This window comes from Oratosquilla oratoria, chromosome 3 (assembly GCF_046742065.1).
Source record: "Oratosquilla oratoria isolate Oo_2021 chromosome 3, ASM4674206v1, whole genome shotgun sequence".
Classification (NCBI taxonomy): domain Eukaryota; kingdom Metazoa; phylum Arthropoda; class Malacostraca; order Stomatopoda; family Squillidae; genus Oratosquilla; species Oratosquilla oratoria.
Window position 1 is genome coordinate 65,374,574 of NC_134779.1, and position 22,825 is coordinate 65,397,398.

Consider the following 22,825-nt stretch of genomic DNA (forward strand, 5'->3'; position numbering starts at 1 on the left):
GACAACTGTGGTCAGGTAAATGGTAGTATACATAACTCCCATTTAGTTTTTGGTTATGTGGTTATTAATAAAACAAGCACAAATAATCTCTTTAATAATCTGTCTCACTTGTTTACAAAACTGTAGCAGTATACAACATAATGACAAAAGTAGTCATCATGGTTTTGTGGCTTTTATCAGTGTAATTTAAATAAATTATTAATACACTTTTCTTGTTACAAATTGGATGAATAAAGAGATGCCTGTAAATCTCATTCCACTGAGAATTAAGATTTTACTGTTCTTAGTATGATGATACTTGTGTTCTCCTTTACCTGCCTGCAATTATAATGGAATATAAAACATCCTTGATACCTGATGAGAGGGTTGGCAGAGTGGATTTTATGCCACCAATGTGGGTATGGACTTTGACTTTTCTACTTCAAGGTAGGAAAGGGCTTTGTTATATAAAACATCACTGAATACCACCTTTACAACAGAGCTCAAACCCACTTCATTATGGTGTTGGCCATTAACTAGAATATATAAAGGTCATTATGCCACCAGAGAAATGAATTGACAGTGTATTGAAGAGGAGCAAGGGAGAGAGAGAGAGAGAGAAAAAGGCATTGTAAGAGTATTGAGGATTCCCATATAAATTCCTCTCATGAAGTACATGTAGATGTGGAGCTAGTCTTCATATACAGCTTATGGATTCTTGCTTTTCTTGATGTTAAATAGTATATCTTTATGTTCTACAAAGTTAAAGTTATTGTTCATGTTTGTGAACAGCAACACTGATTGTTATGTTGCTGTCTTTCTGATATGGTGTGCTGAGGTGTGCTTTGATTTGGCTATTCCCCCTTACAATCATATACATAAATATATACAAATATACATATAACAATAATTGTTGCCTCAAGTTTCACTGACTTGAAACCCAGAGTCCCATATATCTCTGGAAAGAAAGGTTGGGCTGTTGTCTGTGTTGTATTATATACATATACCAATGGCTTTTTCCCCCTTGGCTCCTCCTGGATGATGGGTCATCCCTGCATTTTACCCAAACCATCCCAATACTTTTTCATCAACCCTATCTCCGAACTCCTTTTCCATCCCCGCTTTCCTCCTCATTTGTCACTCTATCCAACCTAGTAACCCTATCATACTTCTCAGGCATTTCATCTCAAACTTATTCAAACTCCTCTCTTATGTTCCATGTTTCTCAATCTACATTCTACCTCCACTCTTCCCCTTCCTGCCACATTTGCACCCAAATATCTAAAGCCATCCACTTCCTCCAGTCCCTCTCTCTTAATACTTGCTTCCAATTTGCTGTCACATTCTCCCCTTGTACATCTAATCACCTTATTTTTACCCACATTTATCTTCAACTTCCTTCTTTTGCACACCTTCCCAAACTCTGGCAATAAGAGGAAGATAAAGTATTTTAGGGAGTTCCTAAATGTGAAAGAGGATAGGGAGGGAAAGGTAGTTGCAGTGGGAAGTCCTGAGAAAATGATAGTGGTGAATGAAGAAAATGGAGGAGAAATAAGGAAAGATCAGGTGAAAGCAGTTATTAAAATTATGAAAGCAGGTAAGGCACCAGGGTTAGATGGGTGTCATGTGGAATGTCTAAAAGAGGGTAGAGTGCTGGAGGACTGCCTGTATAGTTCCACTTTACAAGGGAAAAGGGACAAATGTGAGTGTAGCAGTTTTAGAGGGATCAGTTTCTTGATTGTAGTTGGGAAGGTTTTGATTGCGAGGATTAGAAGAGGAACAGAGGGAATAATAGGTGAGAAACAGTGTGGTTTTAGGACAGGAAGGGGTTGTGCAGATCAGATTTTTGTGGTCCAGCAGATATGTGAGAAAGCTTTAGGAAAAAGGTAAGGATGTTTTTTGGGCCTTTATGGATTTAGAAAAGGCTTATGACAGGATAGACAGGAAGGCACTGTGGGAGGTATTGCAGATATATGGGATAGGAGGAAAGCTGTTAAGAGCAGTCAAGAAATTTTACAAGAGTAGTAGAGCCTGTGTTAGAATTAGAAATGGAAAAAGTGAGTGGTTTGAGGTAAAGGTGGGACTTTGCCAGAGATGTGTTATGTTGCCTTGGCTGTTCAATTTATACATGGATGGGGTGGTGTGAGAGGTAAACACAAGGGTAATGGGCCGGGGATTGGAGATGGTTAGATAAAATGCCAATTGTTGCTGACGACACTGCACTTGTGGCAGGATCAGAGGAGGGATTAAGGAAGTTAGTGCTGTATTAGGGTGGGATTATTTCTGTCACTATCTTCAGTAGTGGTATATTAGTAGTAGGATGGATGGGATGAAAGGAGCTTTGTGCAAGAGAGGAATGCCTATTGAGCAAGGAAGGGAGAAGGCAGGGGATAGGGGTGAGTGGATGATATTTTGATGCAGCCCAAAGGGATTTCCCCCTATCTCTTATTTTCCACATGAGAGGATGAGGGAAGGTTGCCATGTAACTGAAGCAGCCCTGATGTGCATGTGCTGTGACCTGCTGCATTGCTTCTGACCTGGGCAATGGGTAGAAGATAGGGATGACCCTTTATCCAAGAGGAGCTAAGATGAGAGGAAGACAAGGGTGGTAGGAATGGGTGCATGCCTTGACTGGCTACCTCCCTTATATGGGGGAAAAAGTCCTTGGTATATACTGTAGATAGATAAAAGTAGTAGTGGGAAAGCAGTTGCCATTTGTCAGCTCTCCTTTTGTAAAAAGGCAAAGGAAACTCAAAAGTTACAGGTCTTGATCATGATCTACAGCACAAGTGCTAGCCATTCAGGGTTGCATCTCCAGATGGGAGTGAAGGTGTTCATAGATTTTGCAGACAAGCTGATGCTCTCTGATATCCATCTTGGAGGACCACCACCATGAGGTAGCCATCACTGGTCCCACAAATATAAGTCATTAAAGAAACAAGTTTCATAAACTTATGTTACTTGGCCTGACGTTTCTGCTTTGTATTTTCCTTTCCCTGATTTAGTTTTAAGCAACCGTTTCTGATCTAATTTCTTAGCAATGCTTTCTCTCTCAAGCTTGTCTTGTTTCCTCTGTTTCTTCAGCATCTTCCTTCTAGATCTCTCTTCTTCCTCTGGGTCTCTGAAAATGCAAAGATTATGGTCACTAAGAGCATAAATGAAAAATTAATAAATAAATATAAAAAAATCATACTGATAATTGTGTCCTATTTATCATCTATTCCCGCTCTATATAACTACCAAATCTCTTCAATGAGATCTATGAGCTGAACTGGTGGCCCATTGCCAGAGTCCTAGGGGTTCTGCTGCACGAGAATTCTTGAGCAACAGATTGATTCCATCCCTCTGATTGGTGGTCAAGTTTAAGAAAGCTTGTATGATACTAATAATAAGGTCTACCAATAACATATTCGTTCCTATGATTGTTTATCTTACTTTTTCCATGCTCACTAATCACATGTTGGGGGGGTAGAGGGGTGATGACTAAGCTATTTTTAATGAGTTGTGGGACTGGCTTTGCTACTATGGAAGGGTTAACACTGATGCAATTAGGATTTTGTGATAATGTGTGGCATGGCTTAGCTCCCACAATCATATGTGAACAGGGTTTAGTAGCCAAGGAAGGAACAATGAGAAGATTTGATTGCCTTTTTTGGGTAATCTGGGACTATTACATAGGTTTACCCAGTTAGACAGGCCTGATACAGTTAATACATGAAAATAATATTGGAAGTGCAAAAGTGAATTCAACTGAAGCTGACAGTATACGGATACCAACCTTCCTTCCATAATCATCTTTTTCCTCTTGTTGATGTTCCTCCTTTCATCAAAGTCTGTTTCATCAAGTTTGATTTCTTGCTCTCTCCGTGTCATCTTCACTTGCTTCAAGATTCGTTTCACTACACTGTCATCAACCTGTGAATATTAATTTGACATTATACTTACTAATATACATTTCTAAAAATTATTTCATAACAGGAGGTAGCCAGCCAAGGTACATGCCTTGACTGGCTACCTCCCTTATAAGGGAGAGCCCTTGGTATAAAGATAGACAATATCATAAAAGCAGCAAAGCTTTTTTATATTTCATTTATCTATTCAACAAAGAAATATAAACATACCTTCATTTCAGTAAGCTTTCTTTTGGTTTCTGCTTCAATTGCTAACAGAAGTTTTATGTCATGTGGTGAAATAATGGTTAAGGCTTTTCCAGACCTTCCTGCCCTGGCTGTTCGACCAACTCGATGAATGTATGTTTTGGGCATATTAGGAATGCAGTGGTTTACAACCATCTCCACCTGTGGGGGGGCATTGTAAGGCATAAGTAACTCTGATAAGGCATTCAAAGTGAGGACGTAAGCTCAGAAAACATTGAAAAGATGTTACTGCCAACCCTGACCAATGATTACTGTCTTGAAATTCAGTGACTGTAAACCTGAATCCACACAGCAGCTGGCATCAATCCTCAAGGCCCTTCCAGATCTCTCTCTGGGAAACATGAAGCTGTTTGTTCTATTGGTGTTGGACAATTTGTATATTGAGTGGAAGGGTGGTGAGATAAACACCGAGTAATGTTGGAGTGTAAATTTACTGACGTTTCGTCCTTAACAGGACTTCTTCAGAGTATGAGTACATAAGCATAAAATCAACATATATATACACGCGTTCATGTCCGCGTTCCTGCTAACCCACGCCACTCGAGTCCGCTTGTTTCCTCATCTCCCGGCGGATGAGTCGTCCGGACATTTGAGACAGTTTGATGAATCCGTCCCTGTGATTAAGGCTTTATAGTATATATTACTGCTTTATAGTAGTAGGATTGGTTGATTGATTGATGAAATTTATGGCCTTAAGCCAAGCACCAGAGCCATAGGTCCATTCAGCACATATTTATCAGTTTTAAATTTAAGTAAGTCTTCTTAATGACTACTATTGTATTAACTTATACATACGCATATGCACACACACATATATATACCTATACATTTTTATATATACATATATACACACACACATGTGAACCTCCAGACTAATAACATGAAAATTTTGAGCTCCCGAGAAACACATTAAAAGTGGAATGGCTCAACAGTGTCACATTAGCAGGTTGTGTTCATTAGGAAGAAGAGTGCTCATGGATACCTGAGATGGTTAAATTAAAATACAGCGCAAATAGTGAGTAATGAAGTAAAACGGAAGAAAATGATGACAGGCCAGAGAAGTCCCATGGCGGTGGAGCGTCAAATCATAACATAAGCACATATCTAGTGCCATCTATTGGTGCAAGAGCGAAGAATAATATAAATATGAGCTTCAGATCACTTTGGGGTATGAAAAGATTTCTTTTACAGTAGATTGTGGCTATGAAGGACATTTTTCTGGATTCAGTGGGTATGAGAAAAGACTGTAGAATTATAGACATAGAGACGGAGATGAGACTTATGAATGAATCATGGAAGCAAGAGACTAACAATCTATGGAGGGCAAATCATGAAATAAAGAAGTGTGACTTAAAAAAGTAAATACTGATATCAATGAAGAGGTAAGTGCACTAAAAAAAGAATTGGCCAAAATAAAATGTGAAAATGAGAGATTGAAAAATAATAGCACTAACAATGAGACCATAAAGAGGTAAATGAACAGATAAAGGCAATGAGTGTAAAAACTGGAAAAAACATAGATGATAATTTACAAAAATTCAGGAATGAATGGAAGACCAAGAAAAAGACAAGGTAATTTTTAAAGAAATAGTTCATCAACAAATGCAGGAGAAGGCCAAAGATAGTCAGTAAAGTAATTAAGAAAAAGAAATGTATATGATCTAAAGGAAAGCACAACCTAAATTGGTCCTTGAGAGATAAAGAAGAGATAGAATCAGCAAGAAACTTTCTAAAAGTTGTACTATATGAAGAGCAATAGAAAAATAGAGGAAAGCACAGAATGGGTAAATATACATACATACATATATCAAAGGCTTTTTTCCACCTTATAAGGGAGGTAGCCAAAAAACAAAGGAATAAAAACCACTCTCACCCATTCCATCCCTAATACACTCCACTCCCCTCCCTCTTATCTTAGCACCTCCTGGATGACGGGCTATCCCTGCATCTTGTCACCTGCCCTGGATAAATTTGAAGAAGGAAAAAGTTGACCCATAAAGATCAAATTTAGGTCACAAATGGCAGCAGAAGAAATTTGAGCAAAAACAAGAAAATTACCAAGAAGCAAACACTACAAATGTGAATGATGGGGAAAGAGAAAGATAATACACTAAGTGAAGTTAAAGAAAAAAATGAGACAAGAATGAAGACTGAGAAAATGCAGTTCTATTGGAGAATGTAAGACACAAGACTGAAAAAATTGTACATTTAAGAAAAGAAGAAGAAGAAAAAAAAAAAAGGTTCAGAGAACAAGATGGAGTATAAAGTTAAAAGTAGTTTATACTGATATAGATGCATTAATCTCAGGATTAAATGAACTAAATGATTACCTGTCAGAAGAAAAACCAGACATAATGGGAATTATGAAGACAAAATTAAGGAGTTCACTATTACCAGTGTTGGACATTGGCTTAGAAATAGAGGAGAAACAGGGTGGAGTCATGTTCCTGGTTAAGAAAAACTTAAATGTGAAGAATGTTACATATGGGGAGAACAGGGTGATCACAATAAGAGTTGAAGATAGTGACATGAAAAGCAGAAAGTGTGCAGTGATATGCCCCCAAAAATGGGGTCTTGGTGAGAGACTATTACAAAAATGTTAGATGATATAAGACTTTCATTGAATGAGATGCTAGAGGATGGAGGTAATGTGATACTTATGGGAGATTTTAACTGCAAAGAAATCTGTTGGGGAGAGATGAATGAAAGGTGAAGAGGATCAATGGGAAAATGTATTACTGGACATGACTATAGAACACACAATGACACATTGGGTAAAGGAAAAAATTATTTGGAAATAATGAAGAACCATCAAGACTAGATTATTTACATCAGAACCTGAAATTGTGGACAAAATTGAATACAAGACACCAATTGCAAAGAGTGACCACATACTATTTGAGTTAGAACTAAAGTAGGAAATGTATATGTAGAGAAATAAGAAATACAGAAAAGGAAGGCTGATGTATAGTGAAACAGACTTTGAGAAAGTTATGAAATTTTTCCTTGGCACAAGCTAGGAGAAATACTATAATGAAGAAACACATACATACATACCAAGGCTTTTTCCCCCTTACAAGGGAGGTACCCAAAAAGAAAAAGGCATAAAAACCATTCCCACCCATTCCATCCCTAAATACACTCCACTCCCCTCCACCCTCCCTCTTATCTTGGCACCTCCTGGATGATGGGTCATCCCTGCACCTTGTCCACTGCCTTGGGTCAGAGGCAGTGTTGCACTTAAAAAGTGAAGAAACACATGTGGAAGAAAAATGGATGATTCTGATGAAAATTGTTCCTGATGGATTGAAATGAAGGATAGTGAAGGGCATTTGATATATTTGCAATATGCTTGCTAAAAGCTTCAGCTACCTCTCCTGTATCAGATATTTGTGTGCCTTGTGCTTTCAGTATAGGTAAAGGAGGTGGTACAAATTTACATACATATACCATACATATACCAAGGCTTTTTCCCCCTTTCAAGGGAGGTAGCCAAAAAGGGAAAGGCATAAAAACACTCCCACCCATTTCATCCCTAAATACACTCCACACCCCTCCCACCCTTCCTCTCATCTGAGCACCTCCTGGATGACGGGTCATCCCTGCAACCTGCCCACCGCCCTGGGTCAGAAGCAGTGTCGCAAGACACAGTACATCCACAGCAAGGCCGCTTCATTTAATCGGCGACCCCCCCTCTCCGTCCCCCTTTGCATATAAGGCGAGGACGGGGAGAAATCCCTTCGGGCTGCGTCAAAATTTACTCACACATACTACCCCACCCCCCCGCCCATTCCTCCTCATGCAGTCACAACATCATCCATATACAACCATTCTCCACTCACCTCTGTCTTCCGTCCCCTCCCTTCCTTCCTCAACAGACATTCCCCTCTTCCCCAAAGCCCCCTTCACCCCATCCATCCACCTCATCCTAGGACGTCCCCTCATGTTCACTCCCTCCACATCTGCCTTCCATACCTCTTTTACTAGTCTTTCTTCACTCATTCTTTCCATGTGTCCAAACCATCCTAATATTCTTTCATCAACCCTATCTCCCAAATCCTTGCAATTTTCATATTCTAATCCAGACCAGAGAGAGGAGAATCATATTTTAATTTGCTATAACTAATAAAGTATTCCCTACTTGCTTCTTTAAAAATTTTCTTTTGTTTTGCAAGAGCTCTTCTATAGATAATTTTATCAATAAGACAAGGGTATCTACAACATCTTTCTTAAGTTCTTGTTATTTTCTGGCTCATTGCCCAAGAATTGTTCCACCAATGGATTGTAGGACAAGTATTTCCTGATGTTCTAGGTATTGACATCATGGCCCCATATGTCTAAATGCTCATAAGATGTTAATATGCTGATAATGGACTTCGAAATTGTTTGGTTGATGTTACAATCAACTTTACTTGAGCTATGGAACAGGCCCCAATCTGCCTCGTCTGTCTTCCACTTTGGTAAGTATGGAGATGGAGTATTCTGTATACATGTCAAGAGGATAGGCCAATGATCACTGCCGTAATTATTTCCAGTCACTGACCACTGGAAGTCTAACCTCAAAGTTGAAGAACATATCGTGAGGTCAGTAGCAGAGTATTTACTGAGTTGAATATCATGTTTTGTAGGGGATCCATCATTCATTAAAATTGTGACATTATTGTCCAGCATCTCTTGTATTAAATACCCACAGCGATTACAGTGGGATTCTCCCCAAAGCATATGGTTTGCATTAAAGTCACCCATATGAATATAGGGTTGAGGTAATTGATCAATTAGGGACAGTAAATCATTCAGTTCAAATTGCTGTGGATTGATTTGTCTTGCAATCTATCCTCTTATGTTGGATCAAGGTATAATGAACACAGGGTGATCCATCTGTTAGTAAAATTTTGGACAGCACAAGCCTGCAAAACAGAGTTTAGGTGAATCTCTTTCTGGTTCTTAGATCTGTTGACTATAATGCCCATGTCTCCCTGGGCAAGGATCCCTATCAGAGGAAGGGTCCTGTAGAAGACAAAATTAGAGAGAGAGAGAAAGAGAGAGAGAGAGAGAGAGAGAGGAGAAAAAAAAAAAAAAATGTTCCACTGTATTTGAAACATTATTTAAACTTGGGAATTTTTTTGTTATGTTCATCTGTTTTAGAAAATACTTGAGAGAGGTTTTATTTGGATTATCATCTTTACTTTTACAATTCCCTTTGCCTGAGGACAAAAATGAGGACTTTTTTTATGAAGAGCCTTGAGCTGGCCTACTCTCTTTTTTAACATTTTTGTTATAGCTGTATTACTGAGGTGAAGAATGGGAAGATGGAGTGCAGTCCCTCTTTTGGCGTACTGTGAGGGTCTCCATTTCTTCGTCATTGTTTGATTGATGTACTATCACAGTGGGAGAATTTTGGACATAAGTTTTTGAACTCTTAATGCTGGGTATCTTTTCTGGCAGAGTTGTCCAAATTATTTAGGGATTCACACTGCTTCCTAGGACCAGCTTGGTCCCAAGATGCAGGCTGATTCTTTGGCTTTGGGGAGGAACTATGTCATATCCCCAAGGAGGAAATCTGGTGTGTTCCTGTGTTCCTATGGGGTGAATTTCTGTCTCAAAAAAAGGTGGGTGGGGGGTCACCCCTTCAGAGAGAACTGGGACAGTGACTGCTTAAGGTCTTTTTGAAGTTTACAGTCTCAAACAGTCTCCATTCCTGACCTCTTGCTCTGAGTAGTGATGCCCTGAGCTGCTCAGTCAGCAAGCATCCCATACTTAAGATACATACATATACCAAAGGCCTTTTCCCCCATATAAGGGAGGTAGCCAAAAAAACAAAGGCATAAAAATCACTCCCACCCATTCCATCCCTATCACACTCCACTCCCCTCCACCCTCTTCCCTTGGCACCTACTGGATGATGGGTCATCCCTGCTTCTTGTCCACTGCTCTGGGTCAGAAGCAGTGTTACAAGACACAGCACATCCACAGCAAGTCCACTTCATTAAAGATGAGACAGTAATAATGAAATACTTAGTGGAATAATACTCACAAGTGGGACGTCGAGGCCTCGGCTGGCAACATCTGTTGCAATGAGTATCTTGACCTGGGAGGACTTAAATTTTGCCAAAGCATGAAGTCGTTCATGCTGAGACAGCATGGAATGCAGCATGACACATTCCACCCCCAATTCATTAAGCAGCATGCCCAGGATCTGAGGAAATACCACAGGCATCTATTAATCCCATTAAAAAGAGAGAGAGAGAGAGAGAAAGCGAGGAGAGAAAGCGAGGTACAGTATACTTTTAAAGTTTTGAAACAATTACCTAATTGTTGGGTTCTATCTCACAGATGCAAAGCACCATCGTCTAGAGGAAAAACCAACCTGGGTGCTCTTGCAGGTGTCTGTAAAAACAATAACTAGCCCACGAGGACTTTCTTCTTGGAACTTGAGCAAAACAGCCACAAGTGTAGCATCCTTCACCACAGGATTGATAAGAACATACTCTTCCTCCAGCTGTTCTACTGTTGCTTGTTCACCTTGTGATTGCCACAGGAATACCTGAAACCACAGAATTTAGAAAACTTGTCATAATAGAATTTGAATTTGTTTTTGTCTAGCACAATAAATACATGAATAAATAACAAATAAAATATACGAGGAGTGAGTGAGAAAGAGATTGTGTGTATTTGTGTCTATGTGTGTGATTCACTAGTCTTGGATCACGTGTTGGACTCATGATAGACAGCTATTACCCTCCTGAATGAGAGCTCAGTGTAGGCAAGCATATGTGTACAACACTTCCAGATATTATTTAAACATATCCCAAGCTGTTTTATGAACATTTTGGGAACACATAAATAAATTCATGGCATCATTCCACCAAGATATATATATATATATATATATATATATATATATACAAATATATATATATATATATATATATATATATATATATATATATATATATACACACATATATATATATATATATATATATATATATATATATATATATATTATCGGAAATTTTTTTAAACACTGGACTCAGAGTAACAGAATTTATTACCGACGTTTCGAACCATGTCCGGGGTTCGTCCTCAGGGTTATACATTGTAAGCAAAAGGATTCAGTTATATAGTGTACCGTTGTTCTCTGGGACAGACCCTACCAGATTGAACAGAATTGCATTTTTAACAGAATAGTAAAACTCCTCAACATGGAGAAAGGATTACAAAATTAGATATACTAGGCAAGAACATGCTGATATCCAAAACCAAAAAGCCTATCCATCGTTCCTATGTAGCTAAAACACAAATCCTAACAAACATAAACTAATCAAGTCCTGCATGACCTGCAGAAATTAAATACAAGGTATGCTAAAGTGTCATATATATATATATATATATATATATATATATATAAACACACACACACATCCATATACCAAGGGTTTTACCCCTTACAAGGGAGGTAGCCAAAGTCAAAAGGCATAATTCCAATCTCACCCAATACATCCCCACCCACTCCACTCCCATTCACCACCCCTCCCTCCCTCTTTTCTTGGTTCCTCCTGGATGATGGGTCATCTCTACATCTTGCCCATTACCCTGGGTCAGAAGCAATGCAGCAAGATACAGCACATCCACAGCATGGCCACTTCATTTCATCAGTGACCCCCCTCTCTGTCCCCTCATGCAGAAAAAGGGAAGATGGGGAGAAATCCTTTAGGGATGAGTCAAAATATCATTCACACATAACCACTCCCTAAGCCTCCCCATCCCCCACCCATCCCTAACCTTCCCCATTCCCCACCCACTCCCTTCCATGAATCACAGTTTATCCATACACAACCATTCTCCACTCACCCCTATCTTCTGCCTTCTCCCTTCCTTCCTCAACAGGCATCCCCCTCTTCCTCAATGCTCCCTTTACCCCATCCATATACAGATGTTCTGCATTAGGGGACTTAGAGGGGATGGTCACCAATAAGTGAAGTGGCCTTGCTGTGGATGTAATGTGTCTTGTTTCATTGCTTCTGACCCAGGGCAGTGGGTGGGAGACAGGGATGACCTGTCATTTATGAGGAGCTACGATGAGAGGGAGGAGGGTGTCCTGTGAGTGGAATAGGTGGGAGAGAGGAAAAGTTTATATGTATTTACCTATGGAACATAAGAGAGGAAGAGAGGAGTTTGAATGTGTTTGAGATGAGATGTCTGAGAAGTATGATGGGGATTACTAGGCTAGATAGAGTGAGAAATGAGGAGGTGAGGAGAAGAACGGGGGTGGAAAGGGAGTTGGGAGATAGGGTTGATGAAAGAGTATTAGGATGGTTTGGACACATGGAAAGAATGAGTGAAGAAAGACTAGTAAAAGAGGTATGGAAGGCAGATGTGGAGGGAGTGAACATGAGGGAACGTCCTAGATGGATGGGGTGAAGGGGGCTTTGGGGAAGAGAGGAATGTCTGTTGAGGAAGGACGGAAGAGGACAGAAGACAGGGGTGAATGGAGAATGGTTGTATATGGATGATGTTGTGATGCATGAGGTGGAATGGGTGGGGGGATGGGGGGTGAGGTAGTATGTGTGAGCAAAATTTGACGCAGCCCGAAGGGATTTCTCCCTGTCTTCTCCTTTTATGCATGGGGGGACAGGGAGGGGAGGTCACCGATTTAATGAAGCGGCCTTGCTGTGGATGTGCTGTGTCTTGCGACACTGCTTCTGACCCAGGGCAGTGGACAAGGTGCAGGGATGACCCGTCATCCGGGAGGTGCTAAGATAAGAGGGAGGGTGGAGGGGTGTGGAGTGTATTCAGGGATGGAATGGGTGGGAATGATTTTATGCCTTTTCCTTTTTGGCTACCTCCCTTGTACGGGGGAAAAGCCTTGGTATATGTATGTAGTTGTATTATACGGGAAGGGGAGCTATGCTTGTGGTGACCCGTTTTTGTATCTCACAAGATCAAGTTTGTTCTTAAATTCTTGTATTGCATTTGCACACACTATTTTTTCATCCAAGAGAGATGTGTTTGAGATGAAATGTCTGAGAAGTATGGTAGGGGTTACTACTAAGTATTTCAGCAGCTTTGATCCATCGTTTTTCGCTCATATTTCCGAAATAACCATTCACATCAGTATGATATATTAGCACAGCCTAATTCACACCCGGCCATAATTTTTTACGTTAGAATGCATTTACAAGTGTATTTAATTACGGCGTTTACTCGATATTAAGTGTATCGTAGCCGACACCCGTGAAGTAAATCGAACAGGTGAAGTCGTGACGTCATTACAAACTACCTCGCGTATCCCAACTTCACTTGTTCGATTTACTTCACAGGTGTCGGCTACGACACACACAATATCAAGAGTAAACACCGTAATTAAATACACTTGTGAATACACTATAACGTCAAAAATTATGGCCGGGTGTGAATTAGGCTGTGCTAATATACCATGCTGATGTGAATGATTATTTCGGAAATATGAGCGAAAAACGATGGGTCAAAGCCGCTGAAATACTTAGTAGGTTGGAAACAGTGAGAAATGAGGAGGTGAGAAGGAGATCAGAAGTGGAAAAGGGGATGGCAGATAGGGCTCATGAAAGATTATTGGGATGGTCAGGACACATGGAAAGAATGAGTGATGAAATATTAGTAAAAGAGGTGTGGAAAGCAGAGGTGGAGGGGGTGAAACTGAGGGGATGACTGAGGATGAGATGGATGGATGGGGTGAAGGGGGCATTGAGCAAGAGGGTAGTGTCTGTTGAGCAAGGAAGGAGAGGGCAGGAGATAGGGACGAGTGGAGAGTAACTGTGTATAGATGATTCCGTTATGCAAGGAAGGGATAGTTGGGGCATGGGGGGGAAGGTGTGCTTATATGTGAATGATATATTTATTTTTCTTGAATGATTTCCATTATTTCATACCTCTGAACAAGCAAGCTCCATCATTTTGTGCAAACGGTCTGTAACAGTGGCAGAGAAGAGCAGAGTCTGACGTTTTTCAGGAAGAGCTGACCAGATAGTTTTCAGTTGCCCATCAAATCGTCCATCCATCAATCTGTCTGCTTCATCCAGTACCAAAAATTTGATCCTTTAAACAAGATTTAGACAATCAATCTGTTGTAGAAGAGAGGCAAGCATTCACAGGTTGGTTACAAAATAGGACTAGAAAATCATATGAGAGGTACAAAGAAAAGTAAAGCATAAGATAAAGAAAGCAAAGAGGAAAGCAGATGTGAAATGCGGCAAGCATATGACAGAAAATTTTGAAAGTAATAAAAAGATGTTTTGGAAAGAAATTAAGAGAGGAAGAGGAGGTGAATCAAGCAGAGAAGAAGAGATAAAAGGTGCAGATGGAGAGATGATAATGGAAGAGACAGCAATAAGAGGAAGATGGGCAGTGTGTTTTAGGGAGTTGCTAAAAGGGAAGGAGGATAGGAAGGGAAAGGTAGTTGCAGTGGGAAGCGTTAAGAAAATGACAGTGACGAGCGAGGAAAATGGAGAAGAAATGAGGAAAGATGAAATGAAAGCAGTTGTTAAGATGATGAGAACAGGTAAGGCACCTGGTTGGATGGGTGTCATGCAGTAAGTCCAAAAAAGGGAGGTACAGTGATGGTGGACTGGCTGGTGAGGTTATCTAATATTTGTTTAAAAGAGGGGAGAGGGCTGTAGGACTGGAGGAGTGCCTGTATAGTTCCACTTTACAAGGGAAATGGGGATATGTGGGTGTAGTAGTTTCAGGGGGATCATTTTTTTAAGTGTAGTTGGGAAGGCTTAAAGGAGGGTTTTAATTGAGAGGGTTAGGAGAACAGAGGGAGTAATTGGTGAGGAACAGTGTGGGTTTAGGCAAGGTAGGAGTTGTGTGGATCAGCTTTTTGTGGTACGACAGATATGCGAGAAAGTTTTGGGAAAAGGTAAGGATTTTTTGGGGGCTTTATAGATTTGGAAAAGGCTTATGACAGGGTAGACAGGATGGCATTGTGGGAGGTGACGCAGATGTATGAGATAAGAGGAAAGCTGTTAAGAGCAGTCAAGATTTTTTATTTTTTTACAAGAGTAATACAGCCTGTGTTAGAATCAGAAATGGAGAGAGTGAGTGTTTAGAGGTAAAGGTGGGACTTCACCAGGGACGTGTTATGTCGCCTTGGCTATTCAATTTATACATGGATGGGGTGGTGCGAGAGGTAAACAGAAGGGTAATGGGTTGGGGATTGGAGATGGTTAAAGAGAGTACATAAAAGTGGGAGATAAGCCAGCTGTTGTTTGCTGATGACACTGCACTTTTGGCAGGATCAAAGGAGATATTAAGGAAGTTAGTGGCAGAGTTTGGGAAGGTGTGCACAAGAAGGAAATTGAAGATAAATGTGGGCAAAAGTAAGGTGACAAGATGCACATGGGGAGAAAGTGGCAGCAGACTGGAAGTGAGTATTAAGGGGAGAGAGACTAGAAGAAGTGGATATTCTTAGATACTTAGGTGTGAATATGGTAGAAAAGGGAGGAGTGGAGGTGGAGGTAGAATATATATTAAGAGAAGCAAGTAAATGCCTTGGGGGTTAAAAAGTGTGATGAGAAATAGACATTTAGGAATGGATGCTAAGAGGAGATTGTATGAAGGAGTGATTGTGCCAACAGCACTGTATGGGGCAGAATCATGGAACATAAGAGAGGAAGAGAGTATTTTGAATGTGTTTGAGATGAGGTACCCGAGAAGTATGATATGGGTTACTAGGCTGGATAGTGTGAGAAATGAGGAGGTGAGGAGGAGAGTGGGGGTGGAAAGGGAGTTGGAAGATAGGGTTGATGAAAGAGTATTGGGATGGTTTGGACACATGGAAAGAATGAGTGAAGAAAGATTAGTAAAAGAGGTGTGGAAGGCAGGGGTGGAAGGAGTGAACATGAGGGGGTGACCAAGGATGAGATGGATGGATGGGGTAAAAGGGGCATTGGGAAAGAGGGGAATGCCTGTTGAGGAAGGAAGGGAGAAGACAGAAGATAGGGGTGAATGGAGAATGGTTGTGTATGGATGATGCTGTAATGCATGAAAGAAAGTGGGTGGGAGATGGGGTAGGGTGAAGGAGTACGTGTGAAAAATAATTTGATGCAGCGTGGAAGGTATTTCTCTCCGTCTTCTCTTCTTTTGCAAAAGGGGATGGAGAGGGGGGTTGCCAATTAAATGAAGTGGCCTTGCTGTGTCTTGTGACACTGCCTCTGACCCAGGGCAGTGGGTGACATGCAGGGATGGACCATCATCCCAGAGAAGCTAAGATAATAGGGAGGGAGGGGGTGAATGGGAGTGGAGTATGTGGGGATGGAATGGGTGGGAGTGGATTTTATGCTTTTATTTTTTGGCTACCTCCCTTGTAAGGGGGAAAAAGCCTTTGGTATGTGTATGTCTAGGAAGAGTGAATATAAGAATGTAGTATGAGGTGCTTTGGGTCTTCCATGTGGTCATTGCATTTAGAGGTAATGTTGCCAGCCAGCACTAAAATGGATAGTAAAGTCATAAATATACCATCACTTTGATGTTATCTTATGATTCAGACTCTCAGATATATGAGAGATAGAAATGTGCTTCAAAGAAATTTAACTATATCTTATGATGATGATATATCAACTGAGTTACATTCACATGAGGAGCTAAGATAACGGGTAACAGATGGGAGTGCAATGGGTGGAGGCTGGGTGCATGCATGCCTTGGATGGCTACCTCCCCTATAAGAGAAGAGGGAAGAAGCCCTTGGTATACAGATTGATATTTCATAACTGATAACCTGTGTTTATCCTCTAAGACAATTTTGCACTGAAGCAATGGAGTCATCAGGGTGAGACAGTAGAAATTAAAAGTGATCAAGAGTCTTTGAGTGGAGATCAGTCTCCATTTATAAAAGAATGGTGTGTAACTATGGTTTGTAAGGGTGTACTGATTGTATAAAATACATATCCTATTACTATGGTGACATTCAATAGAATTAATTTAATGTTTACAAGACAGGTGTGTGCTCTGGCCAGCACCCTATAAGAGGGACCTTTTGTGTGTGTGCGTACATGCACATACACAAACACTAACTTTACACTAAGGGCTTCTACCTTATAAGGGAGGTAGCCAAGTGAAGGCACACACCCACTCCCACTCATTTGACTCCCACCCACCACCCTTGTTTCTGCACACACATGTATGCACAAAAACACATTTATTCTGCCTACAGCTATATGATTTTATTCACCTGTGGTACCTCTTTGGTTGAGGAAACTTGGCGGTGTACAATATCAACCAGATAATGAAAGCATGTAGCCTTAATTCACTGAACTGATACCAAGTCTTGAAACAAGCACTACAGTATACAAAAATGTACATACCTTTTCAATGTAAAATCAGGAGAATGTTCAAGAATGTCGGCTAGCCTTCCTGGTGTCGCAACAACAACATGGGGACAGCGACTCAGTTCTGCACCCTGTGCAACCACATCCATGCCTCCCACAACCACACTTAATCGTAAGGAGACTGGACCTCCCAGTCCACGGAACTGGTCTGCAATCTAGGAGTGATGCAATAAGAATGAGGGAATTTTTTTTTTTAAATCCGGACAACTGTTCAGGAGATATGACTTTAGATATTTTGTGGTCACTAGCATTTGGTAACCAATAACTTGGGTGATAAAAGTCAGTTATATAAATGTATATATTCAAAATCAGAAAAAGATAAGGAATCCAAATACCAGAGTTTTAAAGCTCTAGATTGAAAAATAATAAAATCCCACCTTAACAAAAATTTGAGGTCAAGATTTGACCCCTAGGGTATCAAAATTTAAAAAAAATTATACAGATAAGAAAAATAAAGGCATAAGCTTTGGCTATAGGAATCAGTATAAAAATTTTGTTTATGCTAGTATTTTTCATATAATTAACACATAAATGAGTGCTATATTCATACATTGTCCAACAACTATACATATTTTTTTACACTTTATGTGTTAATTGTATAAAAAATAATAGCATGAGCAAACTTTTTTTACTGATTCTAATAGCCAAAGCTTATGGCCTTATTTTTCTAATCTATATATATATATCTTTTTTTATTTTGATACCCTAGGGGTCAAATCTGGACCTCAAATTTTTGCTAGTGATTTTTTATTTTTCAACCCAGAGTTCTAAAATCCTGATATTTGGATTCCTTGTCTTTTTCTGATTATAAATATGTATATATACATTTATATAACTGTGACTTTTATTACCCTAGTTATTGGTCGCCAAATGTTAGTAACCTCTCATATGACCTCAAAACATCTGAAGACATATTTCCTGAATGGTTATTTGGATTGACCTTAAAATTTCAGAAATATATTTAGAGCCCTAAAAATACCTATAAACTAAATTTCAGCAAAATTAGAGAGATGAGGGTGTTAGGTACTTGTTGATCTTGCAGAGAATGCCCCCACTGTTATTTTAATGTGGATGGATGAGGGGGCATTGTCAAGCAAGGAAGAGACAGCAGAAGATATATGTTTAAATTGTATTCTAATTTAGCTGGATGGTGCCCTTTTGTCAGTAAAATGGTGTGGGTTTAGGACAGGTAGGGGTTGTGACGATCAGATTTTTGTAGTAAGGCAGATATGTGAGAAAGCTTTAGGAAAAGGTAAGGATGTTATCTGGGCCTTTATACATACATATACCAAGGCTTTTTCCCTCTTACAAGGGAGGTGGCCAAAGAAAAAGGCATAAAATCATTCCCACCCATTCCATCCCTAAATGCACTCCACTCCCCTCCACCATCCCTCCCATCATGGCACCTCCTGGATGACAGGTCATCCCTGCACCTTGTGGATGGCACCTTGGGCCTTTATGGGTTTGGAAAAGGCTTATGACAGGATAGACAGGAAGGCACTGTGGGAGGTTTGGTAGATATATGGGACAGGAGGAAAGCTGTTAAGAGCAGTCAAGAGTTTTTATGAGAGTAGTAGATTTTGAGTTAAAATTTGAAATGTAGAGAGTGAGTGGTTTGAGGTAAAGGTGGGACATTGCCAGGGATGTGTTATGTCACCTTAGCTGTTCAATTTATACATGGACGGGGTAGTGTGAGAGGTAAACAAGGATAATGTGCCAGGGATTTGAGATGGTTAAAGAAAATAGTGGAAAATGGGAGATACACCAGTTGTTGTTTCCTGATGACACTACACTTGTGGCAGGATCAGAGGAGGGATTGAGGAAGTTAATGACAGAATTTGGAAAGGTGTGCAAAAGAAGGAAGTTGAAGATAAATGTCGGTAAATGTAAGGTGACGAAATATAAAGGAAGAATGTGGCAGCAAATTGGAAGTTGATATTAAAGAAGAGAGACTGGAGAAAGTGGATAGTTTTAGATACTTGGGTGCAAGTGTGGTGGGAAAGGGAGGAGTGGGGGTGGAGGTGGAATGTAGATTGAGAGAAGCGAGTAAATGCCTTGGGGGATTGAAAAGTATAAAGAGAAATAGACATTTGGGAATGGATGCTAAGAGTGAGATTGTATGAAGGAGTGATTGTGCCGACAGCACTATACGTGGCAGAAATATGGAACATAAGAGAGGAAGAGATGAGGAGTTTGAATGTGTTTAAGATGAGGTGCCTGAGAAGTATGATAAGGGTTACTGGGCTGGATAGAGTGAGAAATGAGGAGGTGAGTAGGAGAATAGGGGTGGAAAGGGAGTTGGGAGATAGGATTGATGAAAAAGTATTTCGATGGTTTGGACACATGGAAAGGTTGAGTGTAGAAAGATTAGTAAAAGGTGTGGAAGGCAGAAGTGGAAGGAGTGAACATAAGGGGGCAACCAAGGATAAGATGGATGGATGGGGTAAAAGGGACATGGGAAAGAGGGGATTGTCTGTTGAGGAAGGGCGGGAGAGGACAGAAGATAGGTGTGAATGGAGAATGGTTGTGTATGGATAATCCTGAGATGCATGAGGAGGAGTGGGTGGGGGATAGGGGGTGAGGCAGCATGTATGAAAAATAAATTGATGCAGCCGAAGGGATTTCTCCCTATCTTCTCCATTTCTGCATGAGGGGATGGAGGGGGTCGCCGATTTAATGAAAGAGCCTTGCTGTGGATATGTTGTGTCTTGCGACACTGCTTCTCACCCAGGGCAGTGGGCGAGATACAGCTATGTCCCATTATCCAGGAGGAGCCAAGAAAAGAAGGAGGGAGGGGAGTAGATGGGGGTGGAGTGTGTGAGGATGCAATGGGTAGGAGTGTTTTTTATGCCTCTTTTTTTTTTTTTTTTTTTGTCTACCTTCCTTGTACCGGGGAACAAGCCTATGGTATATGTATGTATATTTATGTATGAATTGTTTTAGTTAATGATTTTTATCCTCATTTTTAGAATCCAATACCATTCTATTTCAAAATAACTAAATCTCATCAATTATACAGCACTGCCTACCAAGGTGCATAAAATACAATCATGATGAAAAACAAATTACTACATTTACTTTAATGCAAAATATGTATTGTACTGCATGAAAGATCTGACACAATGAACTGGGTGCATTATATAAATAAAGCTCTAATTTTGTAACTAATCTACTTTATAAACTAAAGACATACCTGGAAGGCCAGTTCTCTGGTAGGTGTGAGCACCAGAGCATATATTCCATATGGATCAATGGAGAGGCACTGTAGGATTGGGATGACAAAGGCCAGGGTCTTCCCTGAACCTGTCTTGGCAGCTCCAATGACATCATTCCCTTTTAAAGCCGGTGGAATACAATGGTACTGAATAGGGGTAGGACGTTTGATTTCTGAAATGATATAGATGAGGTAAGTGTGGACCTGTTCAATAATTGAAAAAAAAAAAAAAAAAAAAAAAAAAGCAGACAAAGAGGTACTTTTTCTATTGTCTTCATCAAGGGTACCACTACATTTAACAAAATCCCCTATGATTAGTTTCCAGTAGCTTGGTAGCACCTGCATTTTTTCATATAAATTGCACCCCCTAAAACCGGATATATACTCTATTTCCAAGTCAAAGATATGTGAAAAATTATTTTAAAAATTAGCATTTCAAGGAAATTGAGTCTTTTGTAAGGAGACATCTTCCTAGCCCTCTCTGAGGCATAGTAGTTTGGTACCATTAGACTGAATTGAAATTTAATGTGGCACAATCTATTGCTTTGCCTTTACATATATGAACTAAAAATACACTTCTGAACACTGACCTCTGAAATACTAACAGTGAAGCTTCCATTTGAAACTTTGCATAGTTAAGATATAGTGATGCAGTAAGTCCTCGTTATAAGGTACATATGCATTCCTGAAAACCTTACTGCAAATTGAAATTACCATATACCAAACCCATAATAACATGTAATAATAGGATATGGCAGACATACCTTCACCCTGCTCTTTCCTCTTCAAAATATCTAGCGGATACCGTATCTGTGAATTTTTCTTACCGTAAATAGAATTGAGGGTGGTAATTACCAAATACTGTAACTGTGAATTTACCAGATAAAGATTTACCGTATAAGGAGGACTCACTGTATAAATTCTGGAACTATGAAACTTGGTTGAATTGTTTCTTTTTTGTAGGCTGGGTTTGATAAGTAAGTTAATACATACCACCACAAAACGGTTTACCATTATTGTCCAAAAGTAAAAAAAATATTATTAGAATCTATCAGAAACTCTATATAATAATTATGAATTTGCTAATTTCACAGAAACAAAGCTTAATCCTTTAGATAAGTGTTTTGGACAACACAGATCATTAGTTTCAAAATCAAATATATATTACTGAATATTTTCGTCTCAAAAGATTATTTTGTTGTGTACTGTAGGGGAGGGGAGGAAATTTGGTAAAATTCTAGAATCATGCAAGCAAATATTTAACATGAAACTTAATTGTCCAATAACTCCTAACCTAACCCAACTTAACCTGATGTAACCATTCCATAGGGAAAAAATTAATGCAAGAAAGAAAGAAATTATTTTTTTTTTTTGCTTGGTACTGCCACTGGAATAGAACCAGAAATAAAATTTAAATTGTATTTGTGACCATGACCTCCATTCAAGATTTTTGTGTCCATTTGAACAAATACCATCCTCTGTACCTATCAATCTTACTTAAATAAGACGACGGGATAAGATTCATAGAAGTTAGCTCTGGTTACCTGGAAAACAAATTCTAGGCTCCAATGAATATTCTCTGGCTTTTATGGAAGGTTGAATACAACTCTTCGAAAGTCCCCAAACTCAATTACCGACAAGTTGGACCTTAATAAAACCTTCGAGTTTATATACAGCTGTGGAGCAACACATCTTTGATTAGATAATCTCTAAAATTATTCAAATAACATTTACCAATCGAGCAAAATAAAACTAATTCGAAGTTTTGGGTCCAAACTTCAGAGGACTGCTGATGTTGTATATAAACTCATCAAAATCCATAGGCCTTGTGATGTTTCATATCAACAAACACTAACGCTTACTTAAATGTTTAAGCTGCTGAAGTATCCATGGGTGCAATCCAGGGATATCATCGTAAGTTTTATCACGTGTTTCGTCGCTCACCAAGTCTGCCATGCTTATAAGCAGACGAACTAACAGCTGTTTAGTAAACAAATGATGACGTATAAGCGCGCTGTTTTCAAGTTTTGACACGCCTGCGTAATGTTATGAAAAAAAGTAATAGGTTTTTAGGGTGTCCTAAGATTTTATCCCGATCCATATCAATA

At 39.7% G+C, this 22,825-nt stretch overlaps 1 protein-coding gene across 1 annotated transcript; it reads right to left on the reverse strand.

The window, feature by feature from the left end:
• Positions 1 to 78: 78 nt before the first annotated feature.
• LOC143023502 (putative ATP-dependent RNA helicase DDX49) lies at positions 79 to 22,722 on the reverse strand. The gene is made up of 9 exons (XM_076182037.1): positions 22,580 to 22,722; positions 20,697 to 20,890; positions 17,480 to 17,658; positions 14,048 to 14,213; positions 10,504 to 10,680; positions 10,171 to 10,332; positions 4,101 to 4,277; positions 3,758 to 3,894; positions 79 to 3,100 (listed from the first exon to the last, which is right to left on the reverse strand). Exons 1-9 carry the CDS (start codon positions 22,671 to 22,673, stop codon positions 2,932 to 2,934), a joined length of 1,455 nt encoding a protein of 484 aa, XP_076038152.1. The 5' UTR covers positions 22,674 to 22,722; the 3' UTR covers positions 79 to 2,931.
• Between the last annotated feature and the right edge of the window lie 103 nt (positions 22,723 to 22,825).

Bases quoted from the DNA above. Each gene is read 5' to 3' on its own strand.
- LOC143023502 (XM_076182037.1), bottom strand. From the start codon at position 22,673: ATGGCAGACTTGGTGAGCGACGAAACACGTGATAAAACTTACGATGAT. The intron at 17,659-20,696 runs GTATGTCTTTAG...CATCACTCCTAG, and splicing joins CCAGAGAACTGGCCTTCCAG to ATTGCAGACCAGTTCCGTGG. The intron at 10,333-10,503 runs GTTGGTTTTTCC...GTATTTCCTCAG, and splicing joins ACACCTGCAAGAGCACCCAG to ATCCTGGGCATGCTGCTTAA.